The sequence below is a fragment of the Leptopilina heterotoma genome, unplaced genomic scaffold (genome assembly GCF_015476425.1).
Source record: "Leptopilina heterotoma isolate Lh14 unplaced genomic scaffold, ASM1547642v1 Lhet_42, whole genome shotgun sequence".
NCBI classification, from domain to species: domain Eukaryota; kingdom Metazoa; phylum Arthropoda; class Insecta; order Hymenoptera; family Figitidae; genus Leptopilina; species Leptopilina heterotoma.
Genome location: NW_025111078.1, coordinates 1,296,074 through 1,320,008, shown reverse-complemented (window position 1 = coordinate 1,320,008; position 23,935 = coordinate 1,296,074). Strand labels below are relative to the sequence as shown.

The window sequence follows — 23,935 nt, the reverse complement described above, 5'->3', positions numbered from 1 at the left end:
CTGATTAATTACTAGACGCTGAAAATCTAACGCATTTCCCTGTTTCTATTCTTGATAAAAGTGGTTATAATCTCAAACTGTCAAATTTAAGTAAAACTGAGATAAAATTGTCTCTCTTCAGGTAACGAACTTATCGAAGGTAGAAATTAATTATCTCAAGGTAAGGTTCATTAATTGCTAGACGCTGAAAATCTAACGCATTTCCCTGTTTCTATTCTTGAGAAAAGTGGTTATAATCTCAAACTGTCAAATTTAAGGAATTTAAGTAAAACTGAGATAAAATTGTCTCACTTCTGGTAACGAACTTATCGAAGGTAGAACTCAATTATCTCGAGGTAAGAACATAATATTTCGAGAATTGATGCCTTTCTTTTTTAACTCCAACTGGTAATGTAGGGTATTCTAAAAGTAATTGATATCATCGATAAAACAGTGTAGAGATCAATTACCATCAGATGATAAACACAAGAAATTTATTATCTACATCGATATTGATAAGTCGACTAATTTTCGGTCGGTACTATCCTTCTTATCAATTACCATACCAGGATAAATACTTTTCGAATTTAAAAATAATTAAATATATTTTAAATGTAGGTAGGTAGATAAAAAAAGCGAATAAATGACAAATGGTTTTTGCCACTTACTGAACTCCCAAAAATATATTTTGCTAAAATTTAGACTAAAGAAACTTTATTTATATTTTACAAAAAGATACATTTATTTCAGGACTTTTTACATCTTACTTCAATACTTAATCATGTTTATTATTTACAATTACTAATTAATTTTCAACTAAACATAAAAGTAGATATCAACTAAAGTGATCCGAGTCGAAATTAAAGTTATCAATCTAAGAATAAAAAAACTGTGTGCAATATACAAATTCGTCTATTAATTTCTAACTTACAAAAAGAAATGTTCAAATCGAAGCAACGAAAAAATATTTTTGAATTTTATAAAAAGAGTGTCTCTCATTAAAAATACATTAAAAATACATTGAAAATTAGTTTTCAATAAAAATTTCCATTACTTTATTAATTTACTTTTACTAATTATTTGTTAATTAACAATCTGTTAACAAAAACTAATGAAATCAAAATAGTTATTTAGTTATCAATATAATTATTTATTTAGAAATTGTTTGATTTCAGTGAATTAACAGTTAGTTATTTAAAAGTAATTAGGGATAAATTAATAAAAAATTGCAAAACTTATTACTTCGATTCGGAAAATTTCAATTCGTTAAAAGGCACTTTTTAAAAAAGCTCTTGTATTTATTAATGTGTCAATTATCGATAAAGTAGTATTGTGCTACAGTTTTTTTAAATAACATTTTTAGTTAAACTTTTTCTAGTGATGGAAAATAATTTTTGCTATCATAAATCTTATTTAGAGAGTGATATGACTTGAGGGGGGTGAGAAGAAAGTATTATATAATGAAAAGTGATTGCTTATTTTATGAAACTAAAAATAATTAGAATTAATATTAATTAGGTACATCATTGTCCCGATAGCCTCGATTGACTAAACACTAAATTTACTATTTCTAATTCGTCACCGATTGATTTTCATGGCTGAACATTTTTTCACAAAAGTATTTCCAAAAAAAGAAATTATATTAGAAAAAAATTTTTGATTACTGATAATGTGACTCGAAAAGGTTGATTTAAATTTTTTAAAAAGATTTATTTAATGAGTTTATTATAAAAAAAATTGCTCAGCCATACTAAAATTCGAAAAAAAATTTAATTAACACAACGTGATAGTTTTTGAAAAATTTTACATACATTAAACAATATTTTTACATTTTATCAAATAAGTGGCTTCAGTTTTTAAAAAAGCTAAAGGAATTAAAATTATATTAAGAGTTTTAATCTCAACCGAATTTATTAAAATTCGACCTAAAATATCAAAAATTGATGCCAACTTGATAAGTTACTAAAATAAAAATAAATATATAGAATATAATAATTTTTTAAATTAAAAAATATTGGATTTGACAAAATTATAAATATTAAACAATATTTGTTCCTTTAATTCAATTTTTTTAAATAAATAAAAATTTTATTACAAAAGTTTTTTTGATTTTGATCGAAATTTTTTGCTTTCGCAGAATTTAAAAAAAAGTTTCATGGCATCAGTAAAATTTTAACATTAAACGAAAGCAGAAAAAATTCAAAACACAAAATAGCGCAAAAATTTAAATAAATTCAACTTTATAAGTTAAATCAATTAAATATAAATAATTCTTCATGGAAAAAAAAATTCTTTTTGGCAAATATAAAATTTAATGGAAAAGGTTATTAGAAATATGTGATGATAATAAAACTTAATAACTAAATTCTTAGAAAATATTGCACAATCGCTATTTTGAATAATTGAAAGAATTTTGAATTAAAATTTTTTGTTCGACGTATCTGAAAAATTGTTTTCTTGTACCACAAAAACAAATTCACTCTTAAAAAAAGTCATGCCTTACGGTATTAAAATACTGTGAGATGGCGGGATGCAGATTAAATTGCGATGACTGTTTCTTTTTTTAGGGGGAGGGGGATCTGCATAAATAATTACAATTCGTCGTCGCCTAGAAAAATGTAGGTCTATACTTATTAAATCTAGGCACTTTTACAAAAAATGACGCATTCACTTAAAAACGATAGACATACAGAAGGAGGATGGTGGGAGAATGATTAAACAAAAATAGAATCGAATGACAAAGTAGAAATTCTGCTTCTTTTACAAATTACCCAGCAATTTCTTTAAACCATTTAGAGTTAGCGAACTCAATGGCGTGTAACCTTGTAATTCCTTTCTCTTGTTTGTGAAAAAAAATATCTTTTTTTTTTGAAGGGCCGCAGGCGACATCCATTACATACTTACATATACGAATGTTAATCTAACAAGGGCGCAATGTCCTCTATTTGTTTTTACGCCGCAGCCACTGGACCACCTTTCGGTTTAATCATCATCATGGCCTTCTTTAACGTATAATCCCACCCTCTCCAGCGAAACCATACAATTCCTAAAAGACAAAAAAATAGTTGATCTGAAACTCTTACTTTCCAATACAATATACATTATTCAAGACATTCCATCAGTTCTAGTCGATTTCATCTTTCTTGCTCGCGGTCTGCGGTGATTTATTTTTATGCTCGAGATTTTTTTTTTAATTTTTAGCTAGTAATTCAGATTTACTTTTCTTTGAGAGAATTTTATTGTTGTTCTGGACGAGTAATTAAAATTGAGGGATTGAAAGAAAATGGGTTTCTATTAAAGAAGGGAATGTCTAATTAGTTTAGGTGGAGGTGGAAGTTCTTCAAAAGATCGTAGGGGTCGACGTGACTATTTTCTTGGTGGTCTAGAAATGTTAGGAGTTCGCGACCTAGGCTATTGTTTGGGGTCGTTATATTTCTCACAGTCAGGGACCATTCAAGTATTACGTAAGCATATTTTTCAGGTTTTTAGATCCCCCCCATGTAAGATTTTTTATATGCATTAGCGCCATTTTTTCTAATGGAAATAAGCAATAGCTAGACCCCCCCTCCCCCTTAAATGCTTACGTAATACTTGAATGGTCCCTCAGCAATCATCCTTCATTCAGGGTGGAGGATCCTAAACTAATTTTTAAGTTTATTTAGAAAAAAAGATTTTTGTAATTTACCCAATCGAATAATTAGAAGTGATGGCATTCTTTGGCATTGATATATTTGTGACAGTCAGCAGTCATCCTTTACTCAGGATAGAACGATCTAATTCTCAAGTTCATTTAGGAAAAATGTTTTTGTAATTTACCCAATCGAATAATTTAATGCTAGTCGTCAATGTATCTTTGACAGTCAGCAGCCATCCTTTACTCAGGATAGAAGATCGATGATAGAACAATCTAATTCAAGTTTATTTAGGAAAAAGGTTTTTGTAATTTACCCAATCGAATAATTAAGAGTTAGAGGTCAGTGTATCGCCGACAGTCAGCAATCATCCTTCATTCAGGATGGAAGATCCTAAACTAATTTTCAAGTTCATTTAGAAAAAAAGATTTTTGTAATTTACCCAATCGAATAATTAGAAGTGTAACCATTCTTTGGTTGCACTCTTGCAATTGCAAAAAAATGTGGGTCACGACCCTAAGAATCTCCAAATGCAAATCACTTCTCTCCAAGGAGATTTCTACTTCCGTAATTCTTTCTCTTTATTTAGAAATAAAATACTTTCAATATCAAGGGTCCTCTAGAAACGAGAACATCCTGATTGCAATCGGAACATTAAATTAATGAAAAAAGAAATTTGACTACTTCAAGCGTCGTCGAGACTTAAAGAAACTCGCGAGAAGTAAATATTATATTCGCAAACGAAAGCAAAGATAAATACACATGAAGTGGTACTCACCTTGTCGAGCTGTGAGGTCTTGAGGATCATTTAAATAAAGTCCATTCAGTCCACGTCCACAAGATTTCCACCACCAACCACCCTTCAGCATCGAGGCACAATTCAACGATGATCTATCATTATCCCTGAAAGTTTATATAATTTCTTCATTTAATTCTTGCTCTTTGCTTTCAATTAGAACCAAAAAAAAACTTTTTTAGTAACTAATCTAATGTAATTAAATTTATTTCTTTTAGCTTAGAGAATATTTGGAGAGAATTCAAAGAGAATTTAAAGAGAATTTTTAAATAGCTTTATTTACCTATTATAAGTAGAGAATGGACTGTTATTAGATCCATACCAAGGATCATTTAGAGAGTCACCTGCATTTCCCTCATATCCATCGATCTCCAATTTATAATACTCTCCCTCCGAATAAATCTTGAAATGCGAATATTGAGCATACCTAAAAACAGAAAGATAACACTTTTTTGTAATAAGTATCTATTCAGAATCAACGACTCGTAAATTTGTGAAATTCTAGATTCCTCTTGTCTGACACAGGATGTGAAGTTTAATCGAGAGGCCAACAACTTTCTAATTCACAGATTCAAATTCAGTACCCGATAAGATGCGGGAGAATATCTATATATAAATATACGCCGATAAATTTTAATCAAATCAGAATTATTTTTTCACATCAGAAAAATTTTTTTTTTCTGTTTTGCAAACATATTTTGTTTAAGTATTTAAAAGAAATTATGAAGGTATACAATTTAAGAAAATATAACCCACATGCGTAGTAAATGTTAGTCAATGGACGATTGTTTGGCAAAGCTTAAAGGAATACTTAATATAAAGTGCCTACTCGAATGAATAATGTGATTCTCTTTTTATATTCTTTACTCGAGCAGAATTTTTGATCAGTCGGATGAATAATTTGCATTCTAGCGATACCGGCATTGAAAAGTCAAACAACATTATATTGTAGACAAAAAAAATCGTTACACACACTATGTGGCATTTGATTTTATAAATAAATAAGATTTTCACCTCAAAAAATATTTTAAAATGTCAACGGCATGTTGTTAAAGTTTAATCCTGTTTTACATCCGGTGGAAGAAGGAAAAAAAGATTATTTCGAAATGTAACAAAATATTATGTTTGGTTTTTTTATTATTACTCTGGGTTAAAATATTAATTAAAAAGAGAAAGAAAGAAAATTGAATAAGTTTCGAAACAATTTTCACACATTCTAGTTACCAGAAGGTAATTAACATTACTAATGGTGGAAATTTCATAATTGAAAATTTCAATGTCAAGTTTATTCAATGACTTGATTTATTCTTGCTAAATTCCCTCGAGAGAAAAATCATTATCGGTTTGAAGATAATGATCCAATTATTCATGAGTGAATAGATTATTTAACTTTTTACTACTTTTCATAGTTAACTTCGGGTTGTTCTCACATATAGAAAATCTCATTTTACCTCTGAACGTGAAACAGGAAACATCGAGTCTGCCTATTTCTGGACAAAAAATAGAAACCTCAAATGCGTTTTTCTAAAAATTATATTTATAAATAAGGTGAATTCTGGATAATCTTATAATAAATGTAAATCAATTTCATTTTTGCATTTCAAACGAACTATACTTGCGGAATGCTGGTAACCGGACATTATGTTTTTCCCGAAGGCGTCAATTCAATGGATCATTATTCATAAAGTTTTTAACCCTAGAAAGGAAAACTAGAACCCTAATTTATTTTATCTGCCTGACAGTTGATTCCGGTCCTTGTGCGTGGATAGTTCTACTTTAATTTTGATTGGTGTGGTGTTAAACGTCGTCTAGGGTGCCAAACAACCCCGGTTTTTTTGTTTAGGTTACAAAATCTTATCGTAAGGGAATCTTTATTTGTAAAAATGATTCAATTGATCAAAATATATTTTTATAGAAAAAGACAGGACACTACCAAATCCGGAGCGTCATTGCAATTCAAAACAAAAACACAATTTTTTCTCTGCACTTTCTGTGGTGTAGCAAACTAAAAGTAAATGAATTTGACATTTAATTTGTCATTTTATATCAATTTAAATAAATATATTTTTTGCAATAAATTCAATTTGAATAATTGTCCCTTTAAGTGCATCTATTTGGCTTTCCAAATTCACCGGAATTTTTTAAATTGATCAATTTTTGGAAAAGTTACAAATTCTTTTATAAAAAATGTCAATTTTGAGAAATTTTTCGTTTTTCAATTATAGATAGATTTTACATCTATGTAAATAATTATATTTTTTGCAATAAATCAAATTTGAATAATTTTCCCTTAAACTGCATCTATTTAACTTTTAAAATTCACCTGAATTTTTAAAATTGAACAATTTTTCCAAAAGTTACAAATTGTTTTGTAAAAAATGTCAATTTTGAGAAATTTTACGCTTTTCAATTATAGATAGATTTTACATCTATGTAAATAATTATATTTTTTGCAATAAATCAAATTTGAATAATTTTCCCTTAAACTGCATCTATTTAACTTTTAAAATTCACCTGAATTTTTAAAATTGAACAATTTTTCCAAAAAATACAAATTGTTTTGTAAAAAATGTCAATTTTGAGAAATTTTACGTTTTTCAATTATAGATAGATTTTACATCTATGTAAATAATTATATTTTTTGCAATAAATCAAATTTGAATAATTTTCCCTTAAACTGCATCTATTTAACTTTTAAAATTCACCTGAATTTTTAAAATTGAACAATTTTTCCAAAAAATACAAATTGTTTTGTAAAAAATGTCAATTTTGAGAAATTTTACGTTTTTCAATTATAGATAGATTTTACATCTATGTAAATAATTATATTTTTTGCAATAAATCAAATTTGAATAATTTTCCCTTAAACTGCATCTATTTAACTTTTAAAATTCACCTGAATTTTTAAAATTGAACAATTTTTCCAAAAGTTACAAATTGTTTTGTAAAAAATGTCAATTTTGAGAAATTTTACGTTTTTCAATTATAGATAATTTTACATCTATGTAAATAATTATATTTTTTGCAATAAATCAAATTTGAATAATTTTTCACTAAAGTGCATCTATTTATCTTTCAGAATTCACTGGAATTTTTAAAATTGAACTATTTTTTGAAAAGTTACAAATTTTTTTGTAAAAAATCTTAATTTTGAGAAATTTTTCGTTTTTCAATTATAGATGGATTTTACATCTATGTAAATAATTATATTTTTTGCAATAAATCAAATTTGAATAATTTTCCATTAAAGTGCATCTATTTATCTTTCAGAATTCACTGGAATTTTTAAAATTGAACAAGTTTTTGAAAAGTTGCAAATTTTTTTGTAAATAATGTCAATTTTGAGAAATTTTTCGCTTTTTTCAACTTTTTTTCCATTTTTTATTACTTTATTAAGAAATGAATAATGTCATCATTTTCCTTACTGAAAACATAATAGTTTAAGAAAATAAATAATTTTAATAGCGATGTTAATAAACGGATCTGTAACTTTCCGCGCAGTCAATTGCACAATTGATTCAATTTCAAAATCATTAGACTCTGATGGTGTTAAAACGAGATCGCATAATAATTCTTCGCTCTAATTTAAAAAAAGCACCTTACGCAAGAGAATGCATTGAGAAAGGAAGATGATCCTTTTTCAAATCCTTGAAACTAGAAACGTAGGCGTTTGAAAAAAATTCAAGTAACAAGTTTTATTATTTACGATTTCATTATTTACAATTTTAATTCCTCAGTTTACTTATTCGGAATGACATTTTGAAATAATATTTTTGAAAAGCGTTCAGAAAATAAATTTTACGGAAAATAAAACAATAGTAGAACTTAAAGAAAGAAATGTACAAAAATAATTTGCTGAACGTTAAAAAATACCTAGTGTTTGAAAAAATTATTGATACGTGAGGAGAAAAAAATTTTTTTTACGATAACGAAATGCGATGATATTGTCAGTTCACATTTCTGGCGTAACATATAATACTTGAAAATCAGTAAGCCAAGTATAAATGTATATATCGTAATCGATGCTCTCAAGGATCTTTTAAAGTATTGGCAAATCTTTGCGATGAATCTCTTCACACGAAATGGTTTTATATTGAGAGACGTGAACTAATTTGTACAACACTTCAATTTCTTCCTTTACTTTTAATCAACAAGATCTACAGCATCACTTTGCCACATCATGTGAAGGAAAAATTTACTCTTCCACTAAAGTCATCTCACATTCGTTAGGAAAAAAAAAATTCTAACCATTTTAGATGTTTAGAAAAACAATTTTAATTTTTTTTAATTGCTTTTTCAATTTTTCGGATCTTCAAACGTTTATTATTAAAGTTCTGTACTTAATATGGTAATTTGTCATGTCAAAATTGATACAATTTGACTTAAAAGAGCATTTACAACTTTTTGCCCTTGATGTGTGTTATGGCTGAGGGGATAAGTTACTCGCTTTGTGACAATAAGGTCCGGGGTTCAATTCTTCGCGATTGTGGATTTTTTCTTTACGGAATTTTCTTAATTTCGATTCATCGTAATTCTTAATTGAATTATTAATTAAATAAATAAATGTATTTTAACCAATAAAAATTGTATAAATAAAAAATAGTAAATAAATAAATAATAAAAAATAGTAAATAAATTATAAGTAATTAGTAAATAAATAAGTAAATAATAAAAAAAAGAAACAAATAAATAATAAATTAATAAATAAAGAAAATAAAAATTAGTTTGAAAAAAATTCGGACTCACCTCTTGTTACCCTCAAAATCTTCTAGCTCGACACGAAGCATATAGTCTTCATTATTTGTCAACATGTAAATGTTTTCATTTCCCAACCAAAATTCCCGGGCAGGATCGCCAAAACCATTTTTATAGTCAGCCCAGTCTCTGTTGAAATTTTCTCTCGGCTCACCGTAATCGTCTCTCCTTTGAATGATCTGTAATTAAAAGAGAATCATAAACATTAATTCAGTGTATATGGGGACATTCCGCAATAAAATGATGAAAGAACCGAACCTATATCATTCAAAATGTGTCGATATAATATTGAGAACAAGTTAAGTTATTAAAGAAACATTTTTTTTCATATATCTGTACGAAATGATTGCATTACTTTTTGAGCAAACAAACGTGTTAAAAACGTTTAATATTTTTTTATTTTTTTTTAATTTCATGTTATGAAATGTGAATGCATGAAATTAAAAAAATTGACAGTGTAATTAAAAGGAAAAATATTAAACGAATTAAATAAAATTAGAAAAATGATAATCAAATTTTTAGTAAAGAATTACATACTTAATTTTAGGGAAAATTATTTAATTTTTATAACAAAATTTTAAAATAACATTATTTAATTTACTTACAAAATTTTGAAATAAAATTATTTAATTTTAATAGAATCTAAAAAATTTTTTAGCTATTTTAGGAAATTTTAAATTAAATTTGTTCAATTTTAATAAATTTGAAATAATTTAATTTTAATAAAATCGAAGAAAAATTTGAAATAAAATTTATTCAATTTGAACAAAATTCAAGATGGCGGATCCAATATGGCGGACATTTTTTTTTTAAATTGATCAAAATAACAAAATTTTGAAATAAAATTATTTAATTTTAATAAAATCTAACAAAACTTTTGGTTTTTTAAGAGATTATAAATTAAATTTGTTCAATTTTAACAAAATTTGAAATAATTTAATTTTAATACAATCGAAGAAAAATTAAGATTCTTACAAAATTTGAAATAAAATTTATTCAATTTTAACAAAATTCAAGATGGCGGATCCAATATGGCGAACATTCTTTTAAAAATTGATCAAATTAGGAAAAATTTAAAATAAAATTATTTAATTTTAAGAAAATCTAACAAAACTTTTAGTTCTTTTAGGAAATTTTAAATTAAATTTGTTCAATTTTAACAAAATTTTAAATAATTTAATTTTAATAGAATCGAAGAAAAATTTCAAAATTTAAAATAAAAATGATTTAATTTTAACAAAAATTTAAGATGGCGGATCCAATATGGCGGACATTTTTATCAAAAATTGTTCAAATTAGCAAAATTTTGAAATAAAATTATTTAACTTTAATAAAAGCTAACAAAACGTTTAGTTCTTTTAGGAAATTTTAAATTAAATTTGTTCTATTTTAACAGAATTTTGTATAATTTAATTTTAATACAATTGAAGGGAAATTTAGTTTCTTACAAAATTTGAAATAAAATTTATTCAATGTTAACAAAATTAAAAATGGCGGAATTTTTTTTGAAATTTGATCAAATTAGCTTGAAATTTGTTCCTCGGGGGTTTTTAGGGTCACTGATTACGAATCTGAAGTCGGATTTTCAAAATTCAAAATGGCGGATCCAATATGGCGGCCTTTTTTCAAAAATTGTTCAAATTTGATAATTTTATTTTAATTTTAATTAATTAATAAAATTTTTAATAAAATCACTTAATCTTAATAAAATTTTACCTTGAAAACTAAGTAATTTTAATAAAGTTTTTAATTAATTCCTCACTTTTAATAAAACGGTGAATAAAATCTAATGATTTTAATATAAATAAAATTTCTCCTTTTAAACAAATTGTAATAAAATATTTTACTTTATTTATATAAACATTCTCATTGTTTTATAATTTAAGAAAAAATTCTCACATTCAATGGTAAAAAGGAATCTGAACATTAGTTTAAAAATATTTATCCACATGCAAGAATTTATTGGAAAGTTCATTAAATACAAATTGTGTATTTCATTTAATTGATAATATGCTTATATTATGTTTAATTAAAAAAATCGTGAGTGTTGCAACAATTTAATAATTACTTTATAAAACAATAACTAATTTACAAGGTAAATGCATATTGTGCATTATAATTAAATTCACCATAGGCTTGAGATTACTTAAATTTTCTCGCGCTCCGATATTATAATTAATATATTATTAATCGTGGAATTAATGTTCAGTACCTTTTTTCCAAAGTAGGAAAATTTTTTTTTTTTTTTGAAAAATATGGCACTTTTCTAAAAAAGGAAATAATTTTCTAAATATATAAAAAAAAATTGGTACAAATATTTATCTTATTTTTCGTACTTTTTTACAAAAAGAAACTTACTTTTCGAAAATAGAAAATAATTTTTTTTAAATATAAAAAATCGGTATAAATATTAAACTAATTTTTTTTTATTTAAAAATTTATTTAGCTCCCATTAGTACTTTTTTCCTAAAGAAAATACATTTTCTAAAATACAAAATAATTTTCTCACTAAAAACAAAAAAAAAAAAAATGGCTATAAATATTTATTTAGCAAAACTGATGCAATTTATATCTATATACACCTGAGATTGATGCTGTGACATCGTTCACAATATATACAGAAAAGGTGCTTCGAGAGTAGTTCTAAAAAAAAAAACGTTTTTGTAATTGATAACCCTGTTGTCGTATAGAGAGTGAAATAAAGTCTAAGAGAATATATTGCATCCGTGCAACAAAAACGATTTGAGATTAAAGTCTCGTGAAGATATTTGATCCTATCTTTTATATTTTTTTCGTTTGACTCTCTCTCAAGCATTTATTCGACAAGTGTATGTGTAAATGATCTTACGTTACTTTTTGAATTGATTGTGTGCATAAATTTTACCAAATATATCAAGGAAAAGACAAAGTACAATGATTATTATGTAATTCTAAAAACATTATTTATCTATGCTGATTTGAATATATTTAAATTTCTCACACCAAACATTGTTTGGTTTTGAGTTTAAGTGATTTTGAAATTATGACATATTTATTGCTTTAATGTATTGCTAACTAGGTTGGGGAGTGTTATTCTGTGTAAAGAATATTTACTTTGAATATTGTTAGGTTTTCTTATGATATTTAGTGATTTTGAAAATTGGCATTTTTCTCCCTAGGTTTAAAATGTTATGTTTTCTTCCCTATGGTTAAAATTTACTCTCGACACTCCAAAATTTACTTTTGCCACAATTTTTTTTTTTTTTAACATTAAATTTATTAAATTTATTCTCCCATTAAGAAAGTAAATATTTAAAAAGGTTCTGTTTTCTCCTCTATGGTTAAAATTTACTCTCGCCACTCCAAAATTTACTTTTGCCACAATTTTTTTTTTTTTTAACATTAAATTTATTAAATTTATTCTCCCATTAAGAAAGTAAATATTTAAAAAGGTTCTGTTTTCTTCCCTATGGTTAAAATTTACTCTCGCCACTTCAAAATTTACTTTTTCCAAAATTTTTTTTTTTTTTTTTTTTTCTTAAACATTAAATGAAATTCTTAAATTTATTCTCCCACGTAGAAAAGTAAATATTTTTTTCTTTTAAGGTAATTAACCTTTATAAGTGTTAACGACAAAATTAGTTGAAATTCATTTACACAATCGACCCACCAAAGAATTACCATGTCATCTAAGCAGACAGTTTTGTTATGTAATTAAGATAATTATTATCTTGATCTCAAAGTTAAATTCTAAAAGAACATCTCATAAAAAAGTGAATTGAATTTTAAAAAAGTAAATAAAATACCGCGATACATTTTTCGTATCGAGAGAAGTTCAATTCGTTGCTACAATTAGCGCACTAATGAAGATCTTATCTTGTTTTTCATCTCTAATGACACTGCGAATTAGAGGATAAGAAAAAAAAGTGAGAGTGACTAAAAGTGTCGTAATTCGTTATATTTCTTTTAAAAGTTCACTTTTTTTAAATTCGAATTCATTGCTTAAATTCAGAGTTCAATGTTTGATGTTCCTTTCTGTATAAAATTTCTTGAATTTAAAAAAAAAACTTGAACTTAAAAATAGTTAAATAGGTCCGGTTTTAATTTTCAGGTCAGTGTTTTTTAGACTTTAAAAAATAAATATAAAATTCTAAAATTGGAAATCATGACAAATTGATAATATCAATGCAAAAATTTTAAATGCAAAACTATCATTTGTATGTCAATTTAAATAATAAATTTTTTTTCACTCTTTACTAAAAGTAATTAAATTATAATATAATTAGAGAAAAACAACTTTCACTAATTATAAAAATGATAATTAAGAATTTCATATTTATTCACATCAAAATATTGTGTATAAATTTTGAAAATATATAAAACTAAATAATAATTAAATTTTTATTAGGAATTAACGATAATAATTATATTAAAATACTTAAATAAATTCAAAAGTCAGGATTAGACATTATTAAGTATTATAATTATTATTAGGATTATTTATTTATTAAAAAAAATGTTATAAACGAAATTTAAAAGGTGGTCCAACCCTGACTATGTTCCCCTAATTATTATTATTATTATTATTATTATTATTAATATTATTGTTATTATTATAATAATTCTAATAATTATTATTAATTAAATAAAAAATTAAATATTATTGAACCTAGAAATGCAGAAATTTATTTAAATAAAAGAAATTTTGACGTATACATTAAAAACGAGAGTAGAGAATTTCTTAAAAATCGTGTGATTTTTTATTCTTCTATTTTTATTATTATTTATATTCATTTTAAAATAGTAGTAATGCTAATAAGTATTGGTTTAAAATGAAATATTCTTGAAAGTGAATTTTTTTCTGTCATAAATTGAAAAACAAAGTATAAAACTTTTTCTCAAAAAAAAAAAATAAATAAATAAAAAACATTTCTGTGAATTTACGTGTTTATATAATTTTTTGACGATTACAAATTGAATCATAATGTGTTTAAATTATTGTTAGAATTTTTTTTTATCGTTTTTATGTCTGAATCAAAATTATGATGATGAGGTTTTATCGGAAGGAGGATATAGAATTTATTATATGTCCTACATAACAGGTGTCAAGTTGACTTTTACTTATCATATTATTTTTATTTTTGTTATATTCCTCTTTTATTTTGCTTTCATCGATCGTTAAAGATTCAAAAAAGGAAAAAAAAATAAAAAGACAGTATAAATTCGAACAGGTGAAAGTGTGATCTAAGGTTCAATTTTTAAAATAAAATGTTTGCGATTAGAAAACTATAATTATTATTATTGTCAGTGGGGAAAAATTAATTTTAGTAAAGTTAATTTGTAACGCTTTCGATAAAAATGTTTTTTTTCTTTTTCGTCAATTTTTTTTTTATTTTTTAATGATTTACTGCCGACACACTAAATTTACTGCCGACACACTAAATTTACTTTTGCCACACTGAATTTACTTTCGCTATATCAAAATTTATTTTTTCACCCTAGAGAGCAAAGAGGGCGATTTTTATCTAAAAAAATAACTTTTCTACCCTAGGGAGCAAAAGAAGACTTTTTTTACTCAAGAATGAAAAATATATTATTTTCATAAGATTGATAGGGAAAAATATATTATTTTCTTCCTAACGGATGTATTTTCAATAGAAATTATTTTCAATAATAATAATATTTAATAATAATTATAATTAAATAATTTTTTTTTAACTTTTCATAATGAATTAAATATACTTTGAAAGTATCAATTAAGGATTGCGTTATTTTTCCACTTCTCTTTTTTTTTTGAAAATAAATAATATTATTAATTAGAAAAAAGTTTAAGAGACACTTTCATTTAATAGAGAATTAAATATCTGATAAATTCTACAGGGACTAATTAATTACCTCATAAAATTTCTATGCCTCTTTGACAAGTGAAACTTGAAGAAAAACTGATCGACAGTTTTCTATAGTGAAAAACTTGTTTATACAATCTAAACATATTTCTATATTCTATAATTTTTTCTTTTTTTTTTTTTTTGCTCTGAACAAATATTGTATTTTGAGAAAGCTTCGATGGAATACAAATTGAGATCTAGGCAAATATTTTTACAAAATTTAATTTTCAGTAGAATTAAGAAATTCTTTTGTGTTATTTTTCTTTCTAAAGATTTTTTCTTGCCTAAAAAGCATTATTGTAAATTAGGAGGAAAAAAAAAATTTGAAATGAAAATACTCGTGGGAATTGAAAACATTAGGAGTATTTCATTTGTTTTGGAAATATTATAATGGAAAGAAGACTATTTTTTATAAGATTATAAGAAAAAATTATTTTGAATAGACTTGATTCCTGATTTTTATCCACAAATTGTGAAAAAAAATCAAAATCTAAAAATTGACTAAAAATTGACTTGTAATTGAATTTTTTTTTTTTTTTTTTTTTTAATAGAAGAATATAATTTTAATGATAATAATTCACAACCGGAACTTACCGTCCAACCACCGTCGGCAATTTCCTGTTCGCAAAAGACCTTGAGGAACCAGTAGGTGGTGCCTCGAATCTGAAGATAATAAACGCCACTGTCTTTCATTCCTGCATTAAGAAGGTCAATGCACGAATAGCCCTGAAAGAATACAATAAAGAAAATTTTCGGTGTTAATTGTCAATTTTTGATTCAATTTGGTATCAATTTGATGCAGATAAGAAAATTGTGCTATTAAATTATTTTCTGATAAATTTCGAATTATTATTTAGTCAATTTCAATTAATTTTACTCTATTTTGTAGATAGAATTGTTACTTAGGGGTTTTTCGAGACCACTGATTACGAATCTGAAGTCAGATTGTTAATATTTTCAAAACTCAAGATGTCGGATCCAATATGGCGGATATTTTTTTTAATTAGCTCAATTTTAAATAATAATTGTCACTCAGGGGTTTTCAAAATGGCGGATCCAATATGGCGGACTTTTTTTTTACAAATTTGCATAAAAATTGTTACTCGGGGGGTTTTCGGAGTCGCTGGTTATGAATCTGAAGTCTGATTTTCAAAATTCAAAATGTTGGATACTTTTTTTTAAATTTCTCAAATTCGTTTGAAACTTGTTACTCGAAAGGATTATTTTCAAAATTTACTGGATGACAGTTTTCAGCCTCACGTTATTTCTTTGCCTTATTTTAAAAGTAATTTTAATTTAAAAATATAAATGTGTAATATTTAAATAGTTATAATGTTAAATTGAAATAATATTACATTGAAATGATATCAAATCGAAATAATAACATTATTAAAAAATAAAATAATAATATTAAAGTAAAAAAAAAAAATAAAAAATATTGCAATAAAAATTTATTGTTGTAATAATAACCATTTGTTTCTTTGATTCGAACAGCATTGTTTTCCTAATGACATCAGTGCATTATCAAGATTTCTTCAATTTTCTAGAAATCTCCACTGTATGGTTTAAAAAAAAAAAAAAAAAAACACTTCGTAAGAAATATACCACATTTTGCATACGTCCATGATCTAAATCTTAAGACAAGAAATGAGCTGTAAAAATTCTCTCAATGATGAACAATGCTGCAGCAGGTGTTATTATAAAATACAAATATTCTAAAACGATTCTAGTTAGAAATTATTATTTTCTATATAATGCCATAAGCAAAAAAAAAAAAAAAAAGAAAAACGTTAAAGAAGAAATATAAACTACAAAGAAGATATAGTTTTCGAAACCATAGTTTTTGTAAGGATTTCAGACAAAAAAACGTTAAAAAAAAATATTAAAAAATTGAAAAAAATTAAAAAATAATTTTAATTTACAAATAATACTTGCGTGTCTTGTATAATCAACTCTTCGATCATAAAATAAGTTTTGAAAAAAATAAATATTGTCATAAAGTAAAACAATTGAGAATAAAAATACAAAAAAAACAACAAATGAATCAAATATAACGATGCACTTTCTAAAATCAATTATTAATAACTTTTCTATCACCTGTCCTCTCCTGTAAAATATAAAATACGAGAATCGATTGAAATATTGTATATAAAAATACAAACGAGAGTGCGGGAATGCACAAAAGACATGCCCGAGGCTCAAACGATTTAAGTCTGATTTTAACGTTGAAAGGGGAGGTTCTTCTTATTTATTTCCCTTTCACAATATCGTGGCAAGATGAAAGCAAAAAAAAAAAAAAAAAAAAGCGCAAGTTATTTATTTCGATGTAAGATAGTAGTACTAAATTTTTTTTGTCACGTATTTTTCAACCATCATTCCTTGTTTTTTTTTTTTTTGAAACTTTACTTAACTTAAGGAAGTAATTTTGTTTTTATATTATACATAGAAATTATTTTTCCCGACAAGAAAACAGTTTTTCTTGTCCAAAAAAACCAATTTTAGGACTCGAACAAGTGAAAGTATTTAAAAAATAGGAAATACGTTGAAATAATTGAATTTCTTTTGGAAAATTTTATCAAAATAGTAGATATTGAAAATCATTGAAATGAGAAAAATTTTTGAAAATACATAATTGAATTATTGCGAAGGAATTTATAAAATTTTTAAAAATAATTGAATTTTGAAGAAGAATTTTAATATTTCTATAAAGATAATTAAAATTTTGACGAGAAATTCTTTTTTAATTTTTGAACATAATTAAATTTCTGCGAACTTTTCGTCCTTTTTCTATTCAGTAACGTAACGGCCCCTATGGGGGGGGGGCGTTAGGAACTACAAACTGATGCTTAAGTTCCGCTCAAATTTCGAATGTTAATTAAAATCCAATTACTGTAATTAATATTTTTATAATTTTTACTAAAAACCCTTTTTTTAATTCTCAAAATGAACTTTCTTGAAATAAAAATATAAAAAAGAAAAATGATGGCATTTCAAATATATAGAGGGGAAAAAAAAGAGAGAAAAACTCACAGTAGTTTTCTCACATTCCCGCGTGGATAATTAATGTTTTATCCGAACGACTATACAGGAATCTATTTAATTATTATATATATCTGTATGGCAAAATTGCGAAAACATGATTCGATACTAGAAGTATTGGGGTCAAGTAATTGCAGTGATGATTTATGCAGCCTAGAAATTGTGCATTTTATTTTTGCACTAATTTACCTGAACATTCAGAATTTATACTTAATAAACATTGGTTATATTTTTCGTCCACTATTTTTCTGTTTGTTTATGTATTTTACTATTTTGTAAAAAAAACAAAAAAATTTTTTTTTTGTTAAAATATTATCGAGCAGAATGTTTATTGAATTTTTTTTTTTTTTTTGACATGTGAGATTAATAATGTGGATAATTTTATAAATTATAATAATATTAACGATGTTGTTGGATTTTCGTTATGAAGAAATTCTTGACGCTAAGCAAGCATTTCTATATACTTTCGATTTTTATTAATTGTTTCAATTCGCGAATGCATTTTTGTATTCTTTGTTTTTTTTGCACATTTTTCAATTTTTTCCATTTTTCATTTTTGTATTTTTCTGTGTTTGTATTTTTATCAATTTCTGTATTTTTCTATTTTTGTATTTATCAATTTTTGTATTTTTCAATTTTTGTATTTTTTAATTTTTGTATTTTTCGATTTCTGTATTTTTCTATTTTTTATTTATCAATTTTTTTATTTTCTATTTTTTTTGTATTCTTTGATTTCTGTATTTTTCTATTTCTGAATTTTTGTATTATTCGATTTCTGTATTTTTCTATTTTTGTATTTATCAATTTTTTTATTTTCTAAATTTGTATTTTTTAATTTTTGTATTTTTCAATTTCTCAATTTTTGTATTTTTGTATTTTTGAATTTATCAATTTTTTTATTTACCAATCTTTTGTATTTTTTATCGTGTCACTATATATATATTTATTTATTTTTACCTTCTCAGGATTATAAAAGGACATTATGCAATTTTACAATTCCTGTGTGTTTCATTTATTCTTAAAACGTGATACAAATGTCTCTTCTATGAAAATTCAAATCATTTATCATAGTTTGTGTCTATAGGAAACATGTGGAATGATAGTAGCCTTAGAATATGAGTGATGAGAGAAAATAAAATTTTAAAGCCCGGCGAAAGTATCATTATCAGCTTCCAACCACTTGATAAATTATTCTCCTAATCCCGAGCAAATTGTCGCACAAAAAAAATTAATCGATTAAAAAAAAATTATTAATTAATTAATAATTTAATTAATTTACACTTCATATATTATTATGAATTTGTCATTAATTATTATTAAATTATTCTTAATTTGACATTCATTATTATTAAATTATTATTAATTTGCCATTCATTATTATTAAATTACTATTCAATTTTTTCTTTTTTTTTACTTAAAAGTAGTTAATAATTTGTTATTAGACTTGAACAAAGAGTAAAAATGAAATTAATTAAAAATATTCTTTACATAAGTTTAAAGTTCTCAGAAGAAACGAAAAACAGTCGAGTGAGAAAGAAAAGGAGATAAATATCTTTCTCTCTCTTTCCTACAGCACTCGGGGATTTCCGGAACTGTTCGTAAGCGCGCGCACTCTGCCGGTAATACAGAGAACTTAACGAGAAAAATTGTACCATTTTTTTTGTTAAAAGGGTTGGATGTCGAATATTATCGATATTCACGATCGTAATTTACGATTTGAGACAGTTATTTCTTTTTCTTTTTTTTTTGTTACAATGCACACGTAACAATCTGTTTTGCATACACTCGCACTAAATGTACAATTTTTTATGTGTAATTATAGAGGGTCATAATTTATTTTTAAACGAAGGGTCCACTATCGAGTGTCCAGTAACTTATCATTATCTCACTTCTTTAATGATCTTTGTTTCATCTTCCGCCGAAATCTCTTGCCCTCAAGAGCACCGATCGTTTCGGAATAATTCATTCAAAGTGAAATCAGATTTTTTTTTTTTGCTTTCAAGACAATATTCTACATTGTATCGTGAAATATGCTTTATATTCCTATTAAAAGAATTATTTATTTCCCTCCCCAACCGATAAAAAGAAATTATAAACAAAACTAATTATTTATTAATTGTTAATTTTTTTTTTTTTTTTTTTTAATAATTATAATTTAAAACAATTATACATTATAAATAAAAATAGTTATGAATAAATTATAGTTGAGAATAATTATTAATTATAAACAAATATACCAACGAATTAAATTAATTATAATTATAAAATAAAATTTTTTGCAATTTGCCAATTAATTATTAGCATTTATTAGAATCTGACGCTATACATTCCTCTTTATGGTCCATTTGTTTTATTTATAAAACATTACATAAAAAAAAGAAGTTTCTCCTTTTACTCTTAATAATAGAAGGAGAAAACATTGATGAATGTATATTATGCAATAATAAGAAAAAGCAAAGAAAATGTAAAATCATTTGTTCTTTATAAAAGATTGGAAAGAGGATGATGATGATGGAATATTGGAATTCCGAAATATTTGCGTTTTCTTTACCTTCGCCTAGTTTGTGATATAATATTTATTATCAAATCACAATAGATTAAATTTGACCGCGAATGGAAAATAAATGTGGTTGCATTGGTTAATTCCGCGGTTTTCGACGACGGACCAAAAGTAATAATTTTCCAGTTGAACTTTCCCGCGGCTCTCCAATTACTCAGCAACTTTGATTCAACGCCGAGTGTCTCTTTTTTATATTTATAACGTATAATACAAGTTAAATCTTTTGAGAATTTTTTTTCTTTTTTTTTTTGCTGCTACCTTACAAAATAAAACTAATTCACTAATAGTTTTCGCATTTTTATAGAAATTCATTTGAGAAATAAAATATCCTGTTATCAAAAAGAAAAATATATCTGCTTCATAGTATTAAAAATTAAAAGGGAATTTATGAAATAGTTTCTTTTTAATCCTTGTGACATTTAAAGAAAATCTATTTAAATGTTTTTGTAACTCTTACGTAATATTCTGGTAACAGTGTTATATTAACAAAACTATAGGTAATTTAATTAAAACCCCCGAAAACCCCCGCGAAACAAACTTTATGCAAGTTTGAGCAATTTTGAAAAAAATGGCCGCCATATTGGGTCCACAATCTTGAATTTTGAAAATCTGACTTTAGATTCGTGATCAGCGACCCCAAAAACCCCCGAGTAACGAGTTTCAGACGAATTTAAAAAGTTTTGAAAAAAATTGCCGCCATATTAGATCCGCCATTTTGAAATTTGAAAATCTGACTTCAAATTCGTAACCAGAGACCTTGAAAACCCCAGGGAATAACATTTTATGCAAATTTGAGCAGTTTTAAAAAAAATGTCTGCCATATTGGATCCGCCATTTTGAATTTTGGAATTTCGACTTTAAATTTGTAATCAGCGACCCCAAAAACCCCCGAGTAACAAGTTTCAAGCGAATCCGTTGAGTTTTTAAAAATTTGACCGCCATGTTGGATCCGCCATTTTGATTTTATTAAAATATGACATCAGATTCATAATTCATAGCTGACACTGCTGCTTAATTTTTATAGAACAATTGGAAAAGAAGGATGTGTTTTTAAGCGACATTTCAAAAAAATTATTACGTAATTGTTAGAGAACAAACAATAAATCACTGTTAGGTAACAATGTTTTGTAATTGTTACACAAAAATCACAGAATAGTTATTACAGAACAAGAAAATCAAATTAAATCTCAGGAAGTTAATTTTTTTTAAAAATATTTTAAACTAATTTTTTTAGACTATCTCTAAGAATTCTTCATTATTTTCTATATTTGAATATTCTTTTTGGATCAAAAATATTTAATGTTCCGTTAAATTCCATATATTGTCTTCTAAATTCCGTTATTGCATTGCTATATATATAACAGTTCAAAATATAATCCAATATATAACCAATTTCTCTATATAGAAAATGTTGCAACCACAAATTCCCATGCCCTGTTATTCTGAGAGACCAAGAAACATGCATTTTAATCCGAGTGCCCGAAACCAGCCAATCGACTATTATAAATAGAGAAACAGGGACAGAGAAAGAGAGAAAGAAACACAGAACTGGAATCGACTAATGCATATTGCACGCGTAGATGAATTAAATTTGCCAGTGCAATAACAGGTTCAAAAAAAAAAAAAAAAAAAAAAAAAAAAAAATTGGAACCGGAACTCAATCAAGTTTCCTGTAAATTAAAAACGTTTTTCTATTGCCGGCATTCTTGAATTATTTGAAAAACTCGGTCAGTAGTGTGTGTACTCAGAAATAAAAATCACACTAAGAAAAGTAAAAAAAACTAAGAAAAAAATAATTAAAAAAATTAAGAGGTATTTGTGATCGCTAATTGGGACTCTAGTCGGAATTTCAAAATTCAAAATGGCGGATCCAATATGGCGGTCGTTGAAATTAAAAAATCGTCAAATTTGCAAAAAAGAATGTAATTTTCAAAAATATTGTTAATTCAACAGGAAAACTTACCCTAACATCCTTGATATTCACAACAACGTCTGTGGTAAATGTAGAATTAACTGGAATCGGTTTATTTTTGACACTCGGGAAAATAACGCCTCGATTTCTCGTTGTCGATCTTTGGGAACTCGATGAGGTTGAAGTCATTGGAGTTGTTGACGCTGGAGTATTCGTGGGTGAAGCCACCGAAGAAGTGGACGAAGCTGTTGGCATTGAAGGTGTCGATGTTGTTACCGTCGTTGAAGTTGTTGGCGCTTCCGTTGAAAACTCTTCATTCAATCCCACGTATCTGTAAAAAAACATTTGCAATTTTTTTTTCAAAGCGGAAAAAAGAAAAACAGGATTTTTTTTCAGAGAAACAAATAATATCTTTCTTTCTTCAGTATCTCTTCTTTCTTCAGTACCTCACTGAAGAAAGAATGGATTTTTATTAACAGTTTTCTCTCTAAAAATAATAAAATCTTTCTTTCTAATGTAAAAATCCTATCTATCTTCAGTATCTCTTCTTTCTTCAGTGAGGTACTGAAGAAAGAATGGATTTTTATTAACAATTTTCCCTCTGAAAATAATAAAATCTTTCTTTCTAATCTAAAAACCCCTTCTTTCTTCAGTGAGGTACTGAAGAAATAAGAGTTACTGAAGAAAGAAAGGATTTTTATATTAGAAAGAAAGATTTTATTTTTTTCAGAAGAAAAATTGTTAATAAAAATCCATTCTTTCTTCAGTAAGGTACTGAAGAAAGAAGAGATACTAAAGAAAGAAAGGATTTTTAGATTAGAAAATATTAATAATAAAATCTTTCTTTCTAATCTAAAAAAGAAAGAAAGCTTTCTTCAGTATCTCTTTTTTCTTCAGTTAATAAAAATACAATCTTTCTTCAGTGAGGTACTGAAGAAAGAAGAGATACTGAAGAAAGAAAGAATTTTTAGATTAGAAAATAATAATAATAATAATAATAATAAAATCTTTCTTTCTAATCTAAAAATCCTTTCTTTCTTCAGTGAGATACGTAAGTACCTCACTGAAGAAAGAAAGAATTAGTGAAGAAAGAAAGATTTTATTTTTTTACCAGAAGAATTATTACCCGAGTACCTCATTGAAGAAAGAAAAAAAAATTAGTGAAGAAATATAAGAGAAAATAACTTTAAAAAATGCTGAAGAAATTCACAAGAAACTATTACTAGAAAAAAGTGAAAAAAGAGGTTCAAATCTAGAACTAGAAAATTTAAAAAAAAAAAATAATTGAAGAAACATAAGATAAATCCGAAAACTTAGTGATGAAAAAAAAGTGCAAGAATCTCGTCTCGAGGAAGCTGAACAAAGTTCCTTTCGCTTTCTGGTTTCTCTAACTCC

General features: G+C 25.5%; 1 protein-coding gene across 5 annotated transcripts in view; it reads right to left on the bottom strand.

Annotated features, from left to right (window-relative positions):
* Nucleotides 1–2,233: 2,233 nt before the first annotated feature.
* The window catches only part of LOC122506588 (angiopoietin-4), a 190,291-nt gene continuing 168,589 nt past the window's right edge, over nucleotides 2,234–23,935 (bottom strand). For all 5 annotated transcript variants that reach the window (XM_043618866.1, XM_043618861.1, XM_043618864.1 and 2 more), the window contains 6 exons: nucleotides 22,592–22,871; nucleotides 15,624–15,755; nucleotides 9,154–9,341; nucleotides 4,691–4,834; nucleotides 4,390–4,514; nucleotides 2,234–3,025 (listed from right to left, as the gene is read on the bottom strand). In XM_043618866.1, the coding sequence (XP_043474801.1) occupies nucleotides 2,931–3,025; nucleotides 4,390–4,514; nucleotides 4,691–4,834; nucleotides 9,154–9,341; nucleotides 15,624–15,755; nucleotides 22,592–22,871 (964 nt within the window). In that variant the 3' untranslated portion in view covers nucleotides 2,234–2,930. The remainder of the gene's footprint in view (nucleotides 3,026–4,389; nucleotides 4,515–4,690; nucleotides 4,835–9,153; nucleotides 9,342–15,623; nucleotides 15,756–22,591; nucleotides 22,872–23,935) is intronic.